The sequence below is a fragment of the Verticillium dahliae genome, genomic scaffold, assembly GCF_000150675.1.
Source record: "Verticillium dahliae VdLs.17 supercont1.24 genomic scaffold, whole genome shotgun sequence".
In the NCBI taxonomy this organism is placed as follows: Eukaryota; Fungi; Ascomycota; class Sordariomycetes; order Glomerellales; family Plectosphaerellaceae; genus Verticillium; species Verticillium dahliae.
In genome coordinates this window covers 465,655-482,782 of record NW_009276937.1, presented here as the reverse complement: position 1 = coordinate 482,782, position 17,128 = coordinate 465,655, and the positions used below count along the sequence as shown (strand labels likewise).

The 17,128-nt window shown below is 55.8% G+C and overlaps 7 protein-coding genes across 7 annotated transcripts; 5 read left to right on the top strand and 2 right to left on the bottom strand.

The window, feature by feature from the left end:
- Nucleotides 1-152: 152 nt before the first annotated feature.
- On the top strand, nt 153-405 carry VDAG_09027 (uncharacterized protein; the record flags this gene model as incomplete). Its single annotated transcript, XM_009656830.1, has 2 exons — nt 153-314; nt 370-405. The coding sequence occupies 2 exons, from the start codon at nt 153-155 to the stop codon at nt 403-405; spliced, it is 198 nt and encodes a 65-aa protein (XP_009655125.1).
- A 690-nt stretch (nt 406-1,095) lies between these two features.
- Nucleotides 1,096-1,946, top strand: VDAG_09026 (NADH-ubiquinone oxidoreductase 29.9 kDa subunit; the record flags this gene model as incomplete). The annotated part of the gene is made up of 3 exons (XM_009656829.1): nt 1,096-1,661; nt 1,721-1,825; nt 1,880-1,946. The coding sequence occupies 3 exons, from the start codon at nt 1,096-1,098 to the stop codon at nt 1,944-1,946; spliced, it is 738 nt and encodes a 245-aa protein (XP_009655124.1).
- A 2,883-nt stretch (nt 1,947-4,829) lies between these two features.
- Nucleotides 4,830-6,249, top strand: VDAG_09025 (uncharacterized protein; the record flags this gene model as incomplete). Its single annotated transcript, XM_009656828.1, has 2 exons — nt 4,830-5,003; nt 5,068-6,249. 2 exons carry the CDS (start codon nt 4,830-4,832, stop codon nt 6,028-6,030), a joined length of 1,137 nt encoding a protein of 378 aa, XP_009655123.1. The 3' UTR covers nt 6,031-6,249.
- Nucleotides 6,250-6,801: 552 nt separating this feature from the next.
- On the bottom strand, nt 6,802-9,963 carry VDAG_09024 (kinesin heavy chain; the record flags this gene model as incomplete). Its single annotated transcript, XM_009656827.1, has 3 exons — nt 9,742-9,963; nt 7,234-9,653; nt 6,802-7,048 (listed from the first exon to the last, which is right to left on the bottom strand). The coding sequence occupies exons 1-3, from the start codon at nt 9,859-9,861 to the stop codon at nt 6,802-6,804; spliced, it is 2,787 nt and encodes a 928-aa protein (XP_009655122.1). The 5' UTR covers nt 9,862-9,963.
- A 667-nt stretch (nt 9,964-10,630) lies between these two features.
- On the bottom strand, nt 10,631-11,796 carry VDAG_09023 (ubiquitin-conjugating enzyme). The gene is made up of 3 exons (XM_009656826.1): nt 11,483-11,796; nt 11,354-11,418; nt 10,631-11,298 (listed from the first exon to the last, which is right to left on the bottom strand). The coding sequence occupies exons 1-3, from the start codon at nt 11,522-11,524 to the stop codon at nt 10,950-10,952; spliced, it is 456 nt and encodes a 151-aa protein (XP_009655121.1). The 5' UTR covers nt 11,525-11,796; the 3' UTR covers nt 10,631-10,949.
- A 1,921-nt stretch (nt 11,797-13,717) lies between these two features.
- On the top strand, nt 13,718-15,124 carry VDAG_09022 (acetyl-CoA acetyltransferase; the record flags this gene model as incomplete). Its single annotated transcript, XM_009656825.1, has 3 exons — nt 13,718-13,867; nt 13,927-14,871; nt 14,927-15,124. 3 exons carry the CDS (start codon nt 13,718-13,720, stop codon nt 15,122-15,124), a joined length of 1,293 nt encoding a protein of 430 aa, XP_009655120.1.
- Nucleotides 15,125-15,528: 404 nt separating this feature from the next.
- On the top strand, nt 15,529-17,000 carry VDAG_09021 (COP9 signalosome complex subunit 12; the record flags this gene model as incomplete). The annotated part of the gene is made up of 2 exons (XM_009656824.1): nt 15,529-15,863; nt 15,920-17,000. 2 exons carry the CDS (start codon nt 15,529-15,531, stop codon nt 16,998-17,000), a joined length of 1,416 nt encoding a protein of 471 aa, XP_009655119.1.
- Nucleotides 17,001-17,128: the final 128 nt, after the last annotated feature.

Sequence of the window (17,128 nt, the reverse complement as noted above, 5' to 3'; positions counted from 1 at the left end):
GGGCTCCGCACAGGGTGATCAACCCCAATCTCATGAGCTTAGCCCTGAGGCCCAGGAGGAGATCGAAAAGGCCGAAGACGAATTCGTGACACAGACCGAGGAGGCTGTTGGCGTCATGAAGAATGTAAGCAACCAGGCTGTCTGACATGATCATGATCAAGAAGGCTAATTCGAAGATGAAGGTTCTCGACACCCCTGAGCCTCTTCGCAACCTGGCAGACTTAATCGCGGCGCAGATTGAATATCACAAGAAGGCCTACGAAATCCTAAGCGAACTGGCGCCTGTGGTGGATGGCCTCCAGGTTGAGCAAGAGGTAGGTCATACGACGACTTCTGCGAATGGCATGGAGTATTGACTTATTGAAATAGACCAGCTACCGGAAGAGCCGTGAGAACGCCGCGTAAGGGGAGTAAGTCGCAGCCGGAATGCCCATGTTGATTTTTCGATACTCAAGGATCGAAACCTAGTTTTGTAAGATGGCACGGCCGGGTCGTGCATGACCTCTTTTTGTCGCATTCGGATGTTGGGTGTGCACGAGATTCTATTTCTGTAGCAGCTAAAGCTTCTCCTACTTGTGAACCGTTGTACCACTGACATGCCTCGCGTGCTTGATGTGACTGGGATAAACAGCAGCATGCTGAGATTCTGGAGGTTCTCGCCCTGATACTGTTGAACTTAAGCGATATCATTAATGGCTGGCAGATTATTTCGCCTACTGAGTGAGTTCCATGGATGCCATATCCCACTGGAGGTCCGCCATTGGCAGGCCCAGGTTTGTATACCCTGGGAAGTTTGGGGGAGCGGAACTCGAAATCTTGATGCTCAAGCCCCCTTGACTTCAGACAAGACCGAACATGGCCCACGCGCATCGGCGTAAACTATGGGTCCCCGCGGCCGGCCATCACGTGAATCATTAGTAATGGACCGTCATCCTCCAGAACATCTCCACTTTACCAATCAGCTTTCGCCAATTGACCATCGAAAGTCTAACCATCAACTCGGTCCAACTGTTGCTCGACATTGTATGTCCTGATCACGACCGCCAGTCATCACCACCCATCGCGCATCCGACGATCGACAGACAGCCCATAAAGATGCGGCAAACATTCCGCCTCCTGGCAAGCGTCCAGAAGGCGCGCTACCTTGAGCCCGGCACCCCGACAGGCCTCACAGGTCTCTGGACGCACAACAGCCCCCGGTCCGCACTGCTCTACCTTTACGGAAGCACTCTCGACAGGCTCAAGCAGATGCCTGAGTCTTCCCTCTACCGCCAATCGGTTGAAGCAGTGACCAAGCATCGCCTCGCGCTCGTTGAGGCCGCCGTGCCGCCCGGCTACGAGGAGTGGAACGCCGAAAACAAGGACTTGTCCCAGAAGCTGGGTGGCAACCCTGAGCAGTTCCGTGTCGCCAGCGGGCGTCTCGACGGCAGTGAAGCCCGCATTGTCAAGCTGGGTAACAAGACATTTATCGTCCGCAAGCAGCACGAGGAGGGTGATATCCGGCTTGAGGAGTGGGACGGCGAGGCTGATGAGGGTCCTGGGTCTGAGGGCTTGAGGACGGAGGCTGAGAGGGCTGACCAGAAGGTGCTCGCCGAGCGCAAAGATCTCAGAGCCGAGGAACCCTTGCAGTGGAAGGAGGAGCCGCAGCTGACGGCGGACCAGTACGCACATCTCCCTGGCGCGTCAATCGGGTATATCGATACTGACTGACTGGATACAGGATTGCCGAGCTGGAGATCAAGATCGGGGCGGGTCTCATTGAGGAGGTTATCCAGGTGGCTGAGGGCGAGCTTGGCCTAGTCGATACTATGGTCAGGTCCAAAGTGTAAGGCTGGACTGCTGCACAAACTCTTGGAGCTCACGCTAACGTGTTTTGCAGTTGGGAAGATCTGGAGGAGAAGCCTGCCGAAGGCCAGTGGACTGCATTTGAGCGCAAGTCCTCTTAGACTGTTTTTGTTACCTTGCATGGGTGTATACTAGTTCAGACGAGGTTTCGAACGTGCATATTCTGCCCCTACCTTCGGGCTTGCGTTTGTAGACGATGCACCTCCAGGAGAGGTATGCCGTGGAACACTACCTACTTTCATCGTTGTTGCAGGCACCTTGCCAGCCACCGAATCCTTCGCCTCTCCAAGCCCATGCCACGACGTAGTGATCAGCGAGTAATTGCCATTCCTCTACCTCATCAAGGCCCTCAAGACCGTTGACTCTTTCTCTCTCCTGGGGCGACACCCAGTTTTCCCAAATGTACTCGATAGTTTGCGCGCTCGCATGCTTGAAGCCTGCAGTTCGGAGCCGAGCCTCCTGGTCCGCCGGCAAGGGGTAGCTCTCTAATGTGGGCATCCTTATCCTTCGAGCCGCCAAATTAGAAACCATCATCTTCCCGAATGGGTCATGAGGCCGGATGGGCTCGTATACGACCAAGGCGAGGTTCTCAATCTGTTTTGCGAACCATTGGACCGTACTCTCGGCAGCTGAAGCTTCGAGATAACAAAGGCAGCATTCGGATATCAGCAGCGTAGGCACATTGTTTTTCAAGCCCTTCAACTGCGAATTCCCGCCTTGAGGTAACTCACGCAAGTCAATGCCATGACAATAGTACTCTCCGCCAGAAGGCGGGCGACAGCTCCATGATCCATCCGGTTGCGGCACCTGTTCGCCGAGGACTCGCCTCATGTGAGGTATTGCCGACACAAGGCGCGACTTCTTGGTTACAGTCACAGGAAAGTCCAGCTCGTGATATGTCAGGTTGTGACACGCCCGCCCTCCGAAAATACGGAAGATGCGCGTGTCAGTGCCTGCGCCAAGCGAGATGATCTGCCGTTCCTTCGACTGGTTCGGAAACGAACGATCATCCTCGGCCAGGAATGAGTCCACAAGCTGGTTGAGCGCACATGTCCTGGTGTATGTGCCTGACTACCAGGTCAGCCTGCGTTCAAGCACGAGAACAGCACGTCGGTGGGTAGAAGGTCAAAACTCGCCTCTGTTGATAATAGGCAGACGACGCGGCGCCAGCGACGCTTGTGTTTGGACAAAGTACTGGGCAAACGAGTCCTGGAGATAGCCAAGCGAGACGGCACTAAGACGGGAGGCGGCCGCATCATCGTCAGTGCCTTGGATGGCCTGGTCATTGGTGGCTCGCGAGGGGAAGCCTGGGGGGGCTGTGGTCCGACCACGCCCGCTAGCAGAACGAGGTCCGCGGAGTGACAGTAGGTTGGGTATCGTATCATGAGACATGCTCGTTCGTTTCCTTCTCGGTAGGCCGAGTTCCTTCACTGTTGTATGTTGTTTGCTAGCTTCTAGCATGTAGTGGTAAAGTGAGTGCAAGTGTAGCTCTGGGTGGGGTGCTGATTTACATGGTACCTTACTGTCCAGTGTCACAAGTGGGCCACAGATACCTAGCTCTTAAGATAGGCACTACTGACACCGGAACTATGGTTGTTATTAACCTCTGAGTCGCAATCTTCGCGCTACAACATCTGGGTTGTCCATGTTACCCTTTCTCGTCTGTGCAGCAAAATTTTGACTACTCGTGGCGCGTTCAACCGGTTCATGAATGATGATCTTCCTTAGTCGTACTTAGGAACCTGCTAAATTCATACAACTTTGAGGCTACAAGTATTGTGTTGAGGCAGAGCTCGTACTCTTGACCCAACGTGTATTATGATGGAAACGAACACAGAAAATAGCGCCTGGGAGTCGTAGTTCTTGGACAATCCTGTGAATTACAATCAATGTCCGTTCGGCCATCTGAGGCCTGTACTCGATGTCCCGCCATTCGATCTCCTGTCGTAGTGACCCACCTCCTGCTTGCCTGCGGCACCTCCCATGCGTACATTCAATGTTTGTTTGTATGCTTGACTGACATGCAAGAAACGAGCCTCCAGCAGGGAGGATACGTGTAGGTGGTCGTCGAATCAAGGTGAGGTCTCATCAGATGTGGAGTGTGCGCCGAAGGCCTGAGGCCGTCTCGGTGATGTATTTATGAATTCTAGCAAGAAGAGATTCCCTACGAGCTCAAGAGATGCCTCATAAGCTAAGCAGCTATGCTGTCCAGGCTGTGTCTATAACATGGAGCTACATTACGGTGTCTGCTTGTGTTTGACGGCACGTTGATGTCACAAGGAATGGAAGACAGACCCCAGACCCCGCCTGCGCCTTGCCTTTCTTGGCATGTCTCGTGGCATCAGCCACCTAGGGGCTAGGTACAGGGCTGAAAATCGAGAATCTTGCCCAAGCTCTGAAGATACATACCTAAGGTACATAGGACTCTGGCTTGGTACTTCGTGGCGAATGTGCAAAGGGGCTTCACTGGCATGGTCATAGAGTACAACAGACGCTGCTGCCGGGTGTGTGGACGAAGACACAATATCTATCCCAGGTATCGACCCTGCGTACCTTGGAAGGGGATGGGCGAGGTTTCACTGATCCCCGGAGTTGAAACAACTATCAGTGGCACAACAGTGCCTAATTCGGGAGCAAGCTCAATGACAGCCTGCTAGGTACCTAACATAAAGTACCTTACATTGCCTCGCCTCTGGCAGGTGGTTAGGCAGATACGTAGACGGGTAGGCAGGTGGCGATGGAAGCTGGAAGGGGCTGTGCATCTGTTACCTTGCACGACCCCACCCGACTGTGCCGCAAGCCGGGCGCTTCGCGACTGTTGTCACGCAACAAGGCCAAATCGCATTTCATTCTCATCAGTCATTCTTACTTTCATAGCTCACCTCGGAACTTTAGCTTCTTCCCAACCTTACGTCTGTTGAGCATCGCTTTCATTCACAAACCCCCATGCTGCTTTCTTCATCGCTTTCTGCGTCCTAGCCACCATGCTACCCGTCAGCTCCGGCGTCGCTATCGCGACCGCTGTCTACAGAAGACTTGCTGACAGTCCGGTGTCCCTCTCCAAGAGGGACACCAACACCACCCAAGATCAGCTCCCTCCTTGGTCATTGCTTATTGTTCTCATCGACTGGATCATCTTTGTCCCTCTTCTTATCATCGTATGTCTCTCAAGTCGTGCCCATTGTGTAAGACCCTGAAATATTAACTCGACTGACTTGATAGACCTTCTACACCTTCCAGCGAGTCTTTCCCGTGCTAGCCATGGTCGAAGATGAGAACGATTACGCTTACAACCGTGTCTCTCTGGATGACGACGAGACTGCGTCCTTCGCTGATGACGCGGCTTTCCACAACGGCCCGAAGAAGGTCCCTGATGCTCCTGGCGCTCCTGCTGGCCACGCTTCCGCTAGCCGCGCTCCTGCTGTCCACACCCCGGCTGGCCGCACTCTTCCCATTACCTCGAGCATCCGTGCCACCACTCGTCTGGTTCGCTCTAATGGCGGATTCGGTGCCTTCTTCCGCGGCTTTGCCTGCTATTTCGCCTATACGCTGCTAACTTCCATCATTCTGGTCATATTTACGCTTGTGCTCCCCACCAGCCTTGCTTTCCTCGCCCTCCTGCCTGCCTCCCTGGCCTTGGTTCAGCTGGATACCGCGTGGGTTCATATCGTCATGACCCCCCGTTCTCCTGTTCGGTTCTGGTCACGCGCGCCCGCTTTCCGCCGCACGTTCGATGCTACTGCTCGACCCGTCGCCCTGTTGTGGCTTGTCACGCAGATCGCCCGCTTCACACCTTCTCTGGTTGCCGGGGCTATCAACGCAAATCACAACAATTGGAAGGACGTCGTTGTTGTCCTGGCGAGCCTCGCTGTTGTTGTCCTGCTTGTCATTCCTGCTCACGTTGTTCTCGTCCGCGTTCAGGCCTCGCTATTGCCCGATGCTGATGACACGATAATCCCCTTTGACCGCTCTTTTGGCGGCGCCGTGGTCCCAGCTGTCCTTGGTGGCAAGGGCTATGTCAGCATGACTGAGGCCTGGAACACCTTCTCCGCCGCCGCCTGGCGCCGTCTTGTCCAGCTTTACGTCAAAGTCTTCTTGGTCGGCATCGCTGGCATTCTCATCATGGCTGCTGTGATCATTCCTGAGTACATGCTCCTCCACGCACAGAGCACACGAAAGCATTAAACCTCTCTACCTCTTGATACCTACTGAGTTTGCGGTCAAAGTGGCGCTTTGAACAGACTGAATCCTTCAGATGGACAGACCTTGACCTCAATGATGTTCAATGCTCCTCTTGGAATTAGCCATATCGTGAGCAACAGAGAGCCGGCAAGTGAGCCTGTCGAGTCATATTTTCTTGGTGTTGATTGGATTTTCTCGCATACACTTCAGTCACATGCTTTTGGAGCTGTATCATCCATTCGTTTTATTTCATGAGTTCTGTTGTCATAACACTTGAAGTCCGGCATATATGCGGGAACGGGGGGTCTCTGGTCTATCTCTCCTCTCGAGGCTCTCAACCATCATGTAATCGTGCCAAAAGCCACTTCCCCTTCCTCTCATTTAGGCCGTCAATGCCAAGCCTAGCACATCCATCAACTTGCCACACATACTTTGTTCTGACGACTCGTGAAATCAAAGCAGCGTAGCCGCGACCTCTGTCTCCGCTCCATGTATCCACGCTCTCATGCCCGTTTCGCCGGCACATCTATAATTCTGTGCACCTCCCAACCGGCGCTCTGCTCAAGTGGTATAGTAACAAAGAAGATGAGGGGAGTAACAGTCAGGCCATGTACCACAAACAACACACACAGCCTTGAATACAGTGTCCAAACTCAGAATTGTCAGATGCAAGGCGGTCTAAGCAGCGTCATCCTGCCTCCGCTTTGCTGTGCCGTCGACCGGGATGGAACGCTGCTGGTATGCAAGCGGGTTGCCTTCGTCGCCGAGTCCCCTTCACTTCTGTGAGAAGAACCAGCTGCTCCGCTTGTTGCCGCCCTCGTTCTGCTGAATGTTGTTGATGACGGGGATGCTGGGCCCCGTGGGCTCGCCGCCGCCGCCGCCGCCGCGGAGGGGCTTGGCGATCCGGCTGCCGGCGCCGGAAAAGCTGAAACCGCCGAGCGACGGCGAGTTCAGGCCGCGCGTGCTGCCGGCCTTGGCCGCCTCGAGGCGTTCTTTGACTGCGGCAAGTTGGACTTCGAATCTACAAGGCACCAATCGTTAGATACATCTTGAATAGAGAGACTACTGTGCACAGGGTGTTGGGATTGCAGGCGGTAACGAGGCGTGGGAGAGCGGGATGAGTAGCCCCAGGGCAACCGGGGTCTGGTGATTGTAGGAAAGAAACGACCGCCGACAAGAATAGGGACGGCACAGGGGACAGCGTACTTGTGATTTGCGGAGGCCAACTTCTCTTGGCTGTCCTGCAACAGGCTCTCGAGGCTCTGGATACGCTCGTTGCGAGCAATGAGCTTTCGTTCGGCAATAGCTACCTCTTTCTTGAGGGCCGAGTTTTGCTCGACGAGTTGTCGCTGAACCTGTGTCAGCTGCTCGAGGTTGCGTTCCAGGAAGGCCATCTTCTTCTGCTGAGCCCGGTTGTTCGATGACCGGAGGACGTTGTTATACTGTTCCCTCGTCTCGTCGAGCGAAATTTCAAGCTCGACAACGCGCTCGCAGCGGTTCTGGAGGTCGCGCATAAGGCTCTTCTTCATGATGTCAAATTCAGCAATCTGCTGCTGGATTGTCTTGCCGTTGGCCATGGGCGCGGCGGTGCCGGCCTTGACCCGCTGCTGCAGATCATCAATCAGAGTCTGAAGCCTGCCATTCTCGGCGGCCTTGTGGGTAATGTCGGCCTTGAGCTCATCCACAGCCTGCAGAGATGCAGTTTGCTTGTTCGAGTAAGCGTTCTCCAGACGGGCCTTGACCTCCTCAACGTCGGCCTCGCTCAGATTGCGAGTCAGCAGCGACTCATACTCCTCCTGCACGGCTGCAAGCCGGTCTTCGAGCTCCAAACGGCGGCGAGTCTCCGCCTCGCTCGAAGATGAGCGATAGACTGAGAGCTCAGCTTGGCGGACGATGCTCTGGATTTCCTCAAATCTGGACTTGAGGATATGGAATTCTTCGGGCGCAACAGCGTCGCCCCCAGAGCTGTGTTCACGCAGGGTCTCTAGATGAGTAATGGCATCCGCAATGGCCTTTTCGTTGTCACTGAAGACATCTGCGCCGAGATCAAAGCCAGCCATCATCTTGGCCATTTTCTCAGCCTTCTTCTTCTCCTTCTCGTCGAGAAGTGCTCCGCTCTCCTTCGCGTTCATCTTGACATCAAGGAGATGTTGCTTGACCTCGTCCAGCTCGGCCGTCAGCTCCGAGTTTTGTTCCTTCAGAGCGTCCATCGTAATTTGTGCCTCCTTTCCTTCAAAGCTCAAGCGCTCCATTTGCATCTTGACCTCGTTGACTTCTGCTGTAAGTTTCTCGTTCTCCTTGCCGGTTCTACTATCATGTTCCTTAAGGAAGGCAAGCTCCTCTTTGGTCTCACCGAGAGCCTTCTCGGCCGCGGCATACTGGCTTTCCTTCTCAGCAAGCTGATCTTGCAGCTCATTCTCACGACGCAGGAACTCGTCCCGCTCGTCCTTGTCGAGCGGCAGGCTGGGCGTCCCTGCGCGCTCCGAGATGGCGGGCGTTTCCGCCCTACTTTCCGGTACAAGTCTCGAAGGCGTCGAAGGTCGAGGTGCTCTGGCCTCTGCTTTGGGGGCAGAGTGGCCGTCGGTGAGTGGGGCTACCCACTTGTCTTTGGGGACAGACTCTCCAGACCGCCACATCTGAATCTCGCCTTCCAGGCTGGAAATATAACCCTCAAAGTTTGTGATCTGTCCCTTGGCCTTTCCGAGAAGAGACTTGAGCTCGGCAGGGCTGAGCTCGGCGTTGACCTTTGCCTTGTTCTTGATCGCCTTAGCCCTCGTTCCGAACCTCAGGGTGCTGATGGTTTCGGCATCGTTGTAACTGCTAGGCGAGCAGTTGATGATAAGCGTCGTGCGACTGTTGCCTCCGAGAGATTCTTGCAGGATGCGCGTCAGTTTCGAGTCGCGATACGGAATGTGAGAGGATCGGCCGTCCGTTAAGGAGTTGATGACCATGCCGAGGGCGCTCAAAGATTTGTTGATCTTTTTGGCCTCCTCCAATGTCTGGCCGCTGGCGCCCGTCTTGCCGACCTTTTCGCTACCTGCGAGATCGACAAGGAAGAGTTGGCCGCTCTTTGCCGAGCCTGTCTCGACGTTCTTTTGGGTAATGGTGATGACAAAGATGGAATGGGATCGCGAAGACTCCTGATTCATGTTGGTGGCCGCCACGGCGCGGGCGTTACCACCCCGCCTCATGACTTCGTAGACCTCCTGCACGCTGGAAACGTAAATCTCGAGCAGACCCTTGACATAAACTCCGCGACTCTTCTCCTCGTGGACCGGCAGGTTGTCGTTTTGCGGCGCTAACAGATCGCGAATCTTCTCCATGTAGATCTCCATGTAGCTGACTCGCACAGTGTATTCGATCGTGCTGGGACTGGACATGATGCTGGCGAAGATCTGCTCGACGATGCGAGGAATGACTCCTCGGCCCTCCTCGTCGTCGATGCTGGAACCCATCATGGTATAGGACTTGCCAGCGCCTGTCTGGCCGTAAGCGAAAACGGTGCCATTGTATCCGTTGAGAATATCGTCGACGGTGGATCGGATGGAGAAGTCGAAGATGTCGGACTGCTTGCATTCCATATCGAACACGCGATCGAAGGTAAAGGCGCCCTGTGCTTCCTTGGACTGTTTGAAAAGACGGCAGATACATGTTAGCAAGCTGCGCATCTCATCCGCAACCTCCAGGTCACAGCAGCTGTGAAAGGTGACGTACGTCAAGAGAGCAGGTATCCTCGGAGTTGAAGGAAACAATCGGTTGACCGCCCGATGCCAACTCGATCTTGTTCTGCGGCCGAAACCGGGCGACAACCTTAATGCTGTTGGCGCTAGACATGATGACGACGGAGGAAATCCAGCAGATGCGTTGTGTTGGGTCGAAGCATGGAACTCGGGTGGAGGACTTGAGGACTCGACGAGGTGTGGTGTCGGGAAATCAGGGGGAGGGGCTTGTTGTTGCGTTGCGGTACGTTGCGGAGCACACAGAGAGCGGGAGACCCCGAGGTGCGCCAATGATGGGCTCGTGGGATTCAGGGCGTGGTCAAGCAGTACCACGCATGTCGGAATCGTTCGACAGCGAGCTGGGTCTTTCGGAGGGGGTGAAGGGCGAGAAAGACGGATCACGGAGAGAGGGGGTGAGGGAGGGAAGTCGGTGGACGCGGCGCGGTGTGGAGGGAATTCGCGTTGACTGTGGTATGGTGGTGGGCACCTGGTAACGGCGAGCGAGATTGAACAACCAAGCAGCCAGGACTACCTTTCCACAGTGGTGGTTTCATGTGCCTGCCTTAGGCTTGTCAGGGCGAGGGAGTTCCTCGCTGTGGCAGGGGCCGAATAGGTGTCACCTACCGCGGAATTTAGTGGGCGGGTCGCTAATCATTCGACGCAATGCGCCATACCTAGCGCTAGTCACCACCCCGCGAAATTGGCATCAACCCATTCCACGGCTGAGGGACTCCCAAGTCATCATCACATGGTGAGGGGTGATGTAGGGTGGCAGCCAAGTTGCAAGTTGCAGCCTCTCCAGTTGCAGCATCTCCAGATGTCCGCCTCAAGGTGGCCAGGCACGTTGTGGTGTCAGCATCATAGACCACACATTTGCAGCCATCGATGCCACTCGTATCTCATCTCTTGTAGCTATCTTGCCCGCCCTAGGTACATAGGTAGTCGATCGTATCGTATCCCTTTCCACGCCGCCGAATGGTAACAAAGCATAGACCCAAGCAATCCAGACGCCAATAACCAGTGACCGACAACCCTGATGGCAAAAACAAAGAACCCGGCGCTCGATGGAGTAGTGGTTACTTTAGCCACTTACCCGTCATGTTTCTGTTTCGTCTCGCACACTGCCGGCTGTCACAGGCAAGCACATACTCGACGAGGGTATTTGAAGATGGCTCGCTGCATGTTGTCCAGCGCCGAGCACGGCTAGTCCTCCCAGCTCTTTTCCACCGTCTCCCGCACCCGCTTCGTGTACTCCTTTCGGTTGTCCTTATACAGGTTCGAGGCTTCGACGTTTGCTGGTGATCCCGTGTTGGGGTCGTTCAGTAGACTCTGGATGCTGGTGAGAACAGCTGCCACGTCGTATGTCGGGCTCCAACGGTTCTGCAGAATATCCAGACAGAGTTCACCTGTAGCGTAGACGTTGGGGTGGAACATCTGGCTGATGAACTTGACGGCAGGTGGCTTGTTTGGGTATTGCTCTTCAAACTGCATCACCAGTCTGAACGTGCCGTCTTCGAATGGCGTGTCGGCGGGACCAATGATCACAGCATTCCTGTTTCTCCGTCGTGAGTAAAAACAAATCATCCACGTGAGGTGGTTCGCCGTACCATGTCATGACGTTATCGGGTACTGGCGAGGCGGAAACGCCGGCAGGAGGATCTGTTTGCATTCGCTACCGTCCAAAGTTAGAAACACGTTGACGCATCGGAGCGATGATGCTCTGGCGTGCGACGCACCTTGAAATCGCGCATCAAGCGACGCCTGGCGGCTGTAGACATGCTGTCGGATGTTGGCTTGTCGGTCAGAGCGTGCACAGATGGGTAGATGGCTGCTTTGGCGATAGGATGACCAGATCCCGAAAAGCACTGGCAACGAGTGATGATGTCCCGATCTATCTCGTGCGTGCTCAGTTATTTAAAACAGGGGAGTGTAGTCGGGTCGCATGAGGTTCGTCGGGGGTGGATTGCAGGGGCGAAACGAAGTAGATTTGTCAGGTGGGTTTGGCAGAAGGTTGAAGGAAAGGAAGCCTGAGCTGAAGACAGGACAAGGTGCTTTGCCATCAGATGTGCAACGCTCATCAGAACCCGCTCATCGTGCGCCGGCGGGCGAGGCCATTCGATGGCCAATCAGCGCGCTCAAAGCGCCCCAGCGGCCAATCGCCACAGTCGCTCGCTGTCTTTGACAACGGTTGAAGCGGATCAAGGTATGCAATGCCCAACATCCAGAGGACGATTATAGAGGCTGCTATCATCCACTCGGTTATCGGCCTACCTTGATGGTGCGAAGTGGGAGATGGAAGCAGGTCGAGCATCTACGGTATTGCTCACTTGGGAGGCATCGTGACATCGTGGGACTTCTTACCGTTCCGCAGCACGACTGCCCCCTCCCTCGCCCAGAAGAGTCCAGAGAGTTTACTGCACATGGCGAGTTGTGAGACAGCCTTCCATGACGGCAGAGGAAGATGTTGCTCCCATGAGGCGTTGCGCGATTTGGAATCTTATACCGACTCTGCACCGCTTTGGGCTGTGTCTAAATCCATGCACGGCCCAAAAATTCCGTTTCGGTAATCTAACAATCGAACGCGTACCCGACGTTGCTCTCGTCATACCGCGATCTGGCTCTGAACCCCGGCATGTCATATACGGTGGACGCTTTTCCTCTCAGATGTCTATCTACCTTCCTGGCCCCATAGAGCACAGCTTAATTTCGTGTCATGTAGTGCTCTTGTCCAAAGTATCCCCGAATGCAAACACATTGTAGTCTATCATGGGCCGTCGGGAACGTTTGTTTTGGGAGGAAGGTTGGAAGTTACCCAAAAGAGGGCAACGCGGGATGCGATCCAGCTAACGCTTGCAACGCGCTTATAGATCCATTGGTACCTGCTAGATGCCCAGCACCTTCGTCAGAGCCACATGGCAGGAGCGAGACCTATGGCAAAGTCATAGACTTCACGCCATGTGCTTAAGGAACCCATCAATCAGACTGGATGAGGGTGAGGCTGGAAGTGACTGTCATTGATAGATCACGGTAGGCCCAGCCATCAACGAGCCAGGGGTCTTCTGGGCTCGTTGCTTCCCAGGTACGCTGTCATGGTCGAGGATCCAGAGAGCCCCGTTGTCATACACGCGTTTTTGCAACCCGTATTCGCTTTCAAGGACTCAGTGGAAGTGAGGCGATCAACTCTCATCATCCAGAGGACCATGGGAGAGACATAGACAGAGGAAGAGCCCAGGTGCGTGAAATTGAGCATCTTAACTAGGATAGGTCAGTGTTGTAAGGGAACCGCACCGCTATCCAGAACACTGCATGAACAGTTGAATATTACTGTATCGCCAGAACGGAGCGCCGAAGCCACTGCTAGGCGACTCGAGTAGCCGGAAGGCCAATGTTGTGGACTGGTGGCATAGGTACGCTGGGTTTTGTGCCATTCTGGATTCCGGGAAACGATGTGACATCAGGGGGTTACTGGGCCGTTCTAAAGATACAACAAACAGCTTGCCTGACGCGAAGAAAGTGACATGTTGAGCACGAACCATCCAGCCGCTTTACCTTGGCTAAAGCATTAAGTAACCAGAGGCCGAGCCGTTGACAATAGTGACTTCATGCAGGAAGTTCGGCTCATACCCGGAGGGTATGATCCAGCTCTGCTCGGAATCAGTAAATCGAGAAGTGCCCCAGAACCCCCCAAACCCCAACCCCCACAGCGTCGGACTCGGAGCCTTTTGGGCAGGGTGCGGGGCCGATGGGAATAGCAGCCAACGTCAATCCCCGCCTCCCCCCGCAGGTTCCCGAGATAGTTGGTCATTCTTAAGCCGAGGCAGCCCGAGGTCGCCATCAAATCCGGGGTAAGGTCGCGTTCACATGTCCCCTGTGACGCCCTCCCAACTTTCCTTTTCTTTTCGCCATTACAGACTTTGCGAACTCGCCCGTACCACAACCTCGCTGTCCACGCCTCTACTTCGCTCAAAACAATGACCGTCATGCAGCTCTGGCGAACGACGGCGCTCTCTGGCCAGGTGGCCAGGCAATTCGCCGCTCGTCCGTTCTCCACGCGAACCGCGCTTCAGCAGGAGATTCGGGATGCTTACATCCTCAGCGCCGCCAGAACCCCGACGGCCAAGGTTCGTGGTGATTGATACTACTCGTGTCAGCTGAGCTCTAACGAGTGTTTGTTCCGCAGTTCAACGGCTCCTACACGACCGTGCCCGCCCCGAAACTGGGCGCCGTCGCCATAAAGTCGGCCCTCGAAAAGTCCAAAGTACCCGTGTCCAAGATTACCGATGTCTACATGGGAAACGTCCTTCAGGGCTCTGTTGGCCAGTCTCCTGCTCGGCAAGCTGCCATCTTCGCCGGACTCCCCTCGAGCGTTGAGGCCATCACCATCAACAAGGTCTGCGCCTCTGGCCTGAAGGCGGTTGTCATGGCGGCGCAGAACATTCAACTCGGCCTGTCCGAAGCCCAGATTGCCGGCGGCATGGAGAACATGACGCGGGTACCTTACTATGTCCCTCGCTCGTCGAACCTTCCGTCGTTTGGGCACGTCAAGATGGAGGATGGCTTGATCAAGGATGGTCTGACCGATGCCTACGACGATATCCACATGGGCATCTGCGCCGAGAGCACAGCCAAGAAGTACGAAATCACGAGAGAGATGCAGGATCAGTACACTGTGCAGTCCTACGAGCGCGCGCAGGCCGCGTGGAAGGCGAATGCCTTTGATGAAGAGATCGCCCCGGTAACGGTCTCTAGCCGAAAGGGCGACACCATTATCAAGGTGGACGAAGGCTTCAACGATGTCAAGCTCGAGAGGCTGCCGACGCTGAAGCCCGCCTTTGTCCGGGATGGAACTGGCACCGTCACGGCCGCCAGCTCTTCTACCCTGAACGACGGCGCAAGCGCTCTTGTCCTGGGCAGCAAGGAAATTGCCCGAGAGTACGGATCCGGATCGAGGGTACTTGCGAAGATTTGCGGCTCGGCCGACGCGGCTGTCGACCCCATCGATTTCCCCATCGCACCAGCATCTGCAGTCCCCATTGCCCTGAAGCGCGCTGGAATCACCAAGGACCAGGTGGCCATCTGGGAGTTCAACGAGGCGTTTGCGGCCGTCATCAAGGCCAATGAGAAGGTGAGTCAATTTCTGCTGTCCAGTCGTGAACCAATCGCTAATCGTTGTTCTCTAGATCCTGGGACTGGAGAATGCGAAGGTGAACCCGTTGGGTGGAGCTATTTCGCTGGGACACGCGTTGGGAAGCTCGGGCTCGAGGATTCTGACGACTCTGCTGCACCAGCTGAAGCCTGGTGAGTATGGTGTTGCGGCCATTTGCAACGGCGGAGGTGCTGCGACAGCCCTGGTAGTGCAACGCATCGAGTCAGTGTAGAGTTTCTAGACGTAGATACCGTAATGACATTTGGATGATCAATTTTGGCGAGGCACCTGATGGTCCGCGGTGCTCAGCACATCTTCAGACTCGACAACGACCATAGGCAAGGCCAAATGAGAGGGCTGAATTGAAGAACCTATCGTTGACATGCATGAGTTTCTCACTAGGAGCATGTCTGCGTACCTAGGTAGGTACCCAGGGATTGAACATTGAACCCCGCGTGGGACCAGTCAATTGACCGAATCACACCGACCAATCGCAACCTCTCACCGGGCCACCGGGCTCATCAACTGGGGACAAGACCGCGACTTACCTTTAGGTTACCACATCTCTCATTGTCAGAGCACTACAAACAATACCCAACGTCGGGATTCGCGGCGACCACGCTCGATTCTGCGCCAATGACGCTCCTGATTGAATTCCTCACACAAATCAGGGCCTTTGTTCGCCAGCAAAACGGCGACGAGCTTCGCAACTGGCTGCTGGTTGAACCCAACGCCTCACAGACTTACCACAACCTTGCCGCGCAGCTTCGCACCGGATTCCGTCAACAAGATAGCACGGCTCTCGAACGGACGATCGAGAAGTGTCTTCCCGAAGATGACGACGTCTCAGAAGGCGAGGCCACGCCATGGCCTGGATTTGTCACATTCATGAAGGACTATCTTTTGTTTTGGCGAGATGTGGACTTTGATAACCTGCTGGCGGCACACACGTTGCTCAGTGGATTGGTCAAGTGAGTAGCCCTTGTGCTTGGGTATTGGATGCGACTGACGGAGTGACGGCGCACAGCTCCTGTGGAACGGCTTTCGCCCATCCCACGTATGGCGGCATGCTGCTCAAGACGGCCATGTCATTATGCGAGACCATGTCTAGGCTGACCATGATGGTCAGTCGCCGCCCTGACCTGACCATGCGGCTGCGCAATGTTGAAGCCGATGACCGCAAGTCCATTGCCGAGACATCGGCTGAAATTATTCAGAAGATATTCACCACGTGCCTGACGGATCGCACAAGTGCGCGCTACAGCAAACCGGAAGGAAAGAAGATTGGCGTCTACATGTTCGCCAACCTTGTGCTGAAGCTGCTCTTCGCCTGCCGCCGGACCCAGCTTGCGAAGCAGATATTCACCAACATTTCGTCCAACTCACCGCCACTGTCCCTATATCCCGCCGCACAGCGCGTCACCTTTCTCTTCTACCTCGGCCGTTTCAACCTCTCCAACAGCCACTACGTCCGAGCCTCGCTCTGCCTCCAGGAAGCCTACAGCCAGACGCCGGCGCCCCTGGTGTCACATCGACACCGCATCCTCACCTACCTCATCCCTGCCAATCTCTTCCTCGGCCGACTCCCCACGCAGAGCCTTCTCTCCCGGCCCGAGGCCTCTGACAAGCTCGCGGCCGTGTTCGCGCCTCTCGCGTCGGCCATTCGCCAGGGCGACTTTGTCCTGTACCAGCATACGCTGGCGGCGCACGAGGACTGGCTCTTCGAGCGCGGCCTCCTGCTTCCGCTGACGCACCGCCCGCGGCCGCTGCTCTGGCGCTCGCTCGCGCGCCGCACCTTCCTGCTGACGTACGCCCTGACCGACGCCGACGCAAACGTCGACCCCAGCGTGCCGGCGCGCAAGGCGGCAACCCTCGACCTCGCCGACCTCCAGACGGCCGCCGCCTTCCAGCAGCGCCGCCTCCAGGGCTGGCACGCGCCGCCGGCCCGGCGCGCCCCGCGCACGTCTCGGCCGTCTTCATGCGCGCCGTCGCCAAACGACACGCCCTCGACGCTCGTGCCGCCCGACGGCGGGCGACGCGGCTGCGGCCGAAACGAGGGCCTCGTCTGCGGCGACGGCGACGTCACGCTTCGCCGACGTCGAAGATGATGGTCGCGTCCCTCATCGCGCAGGGCCTCATGAGGGATACATTGCCACTCGTCGAGCCGCTTCCGCCGTCCTCGGCGCCACGAGCGTAGCCCGTCGTTGCCGATGGCCGACGCCTTGGTCGGCCATTC

Bases quoted from the DNA above. Each gene is read 5' to 3' on its own strand.
- VDAG_09023 (XM_009656826.1), bottom strand. From the start codon at position 11,524: ATGTCTACAGCCGCCAGGCGTCGCTTGATGCGCGATTTCAAG. The intron at 11,419-11,482 runs GTGCGTCGCACG...TTTGGACGGTAG, and splicing joins GCTTGATGCGCGATTTCAAG to CGAATGCAAACAGATCCTCC. The intron at 11,299-11,353 runs GTACGGCGAACC...ACGGAGAAACAG, and splicing joins CCCGATAACGTCATGACATG to GAATGCTGTGATCATTGGTC.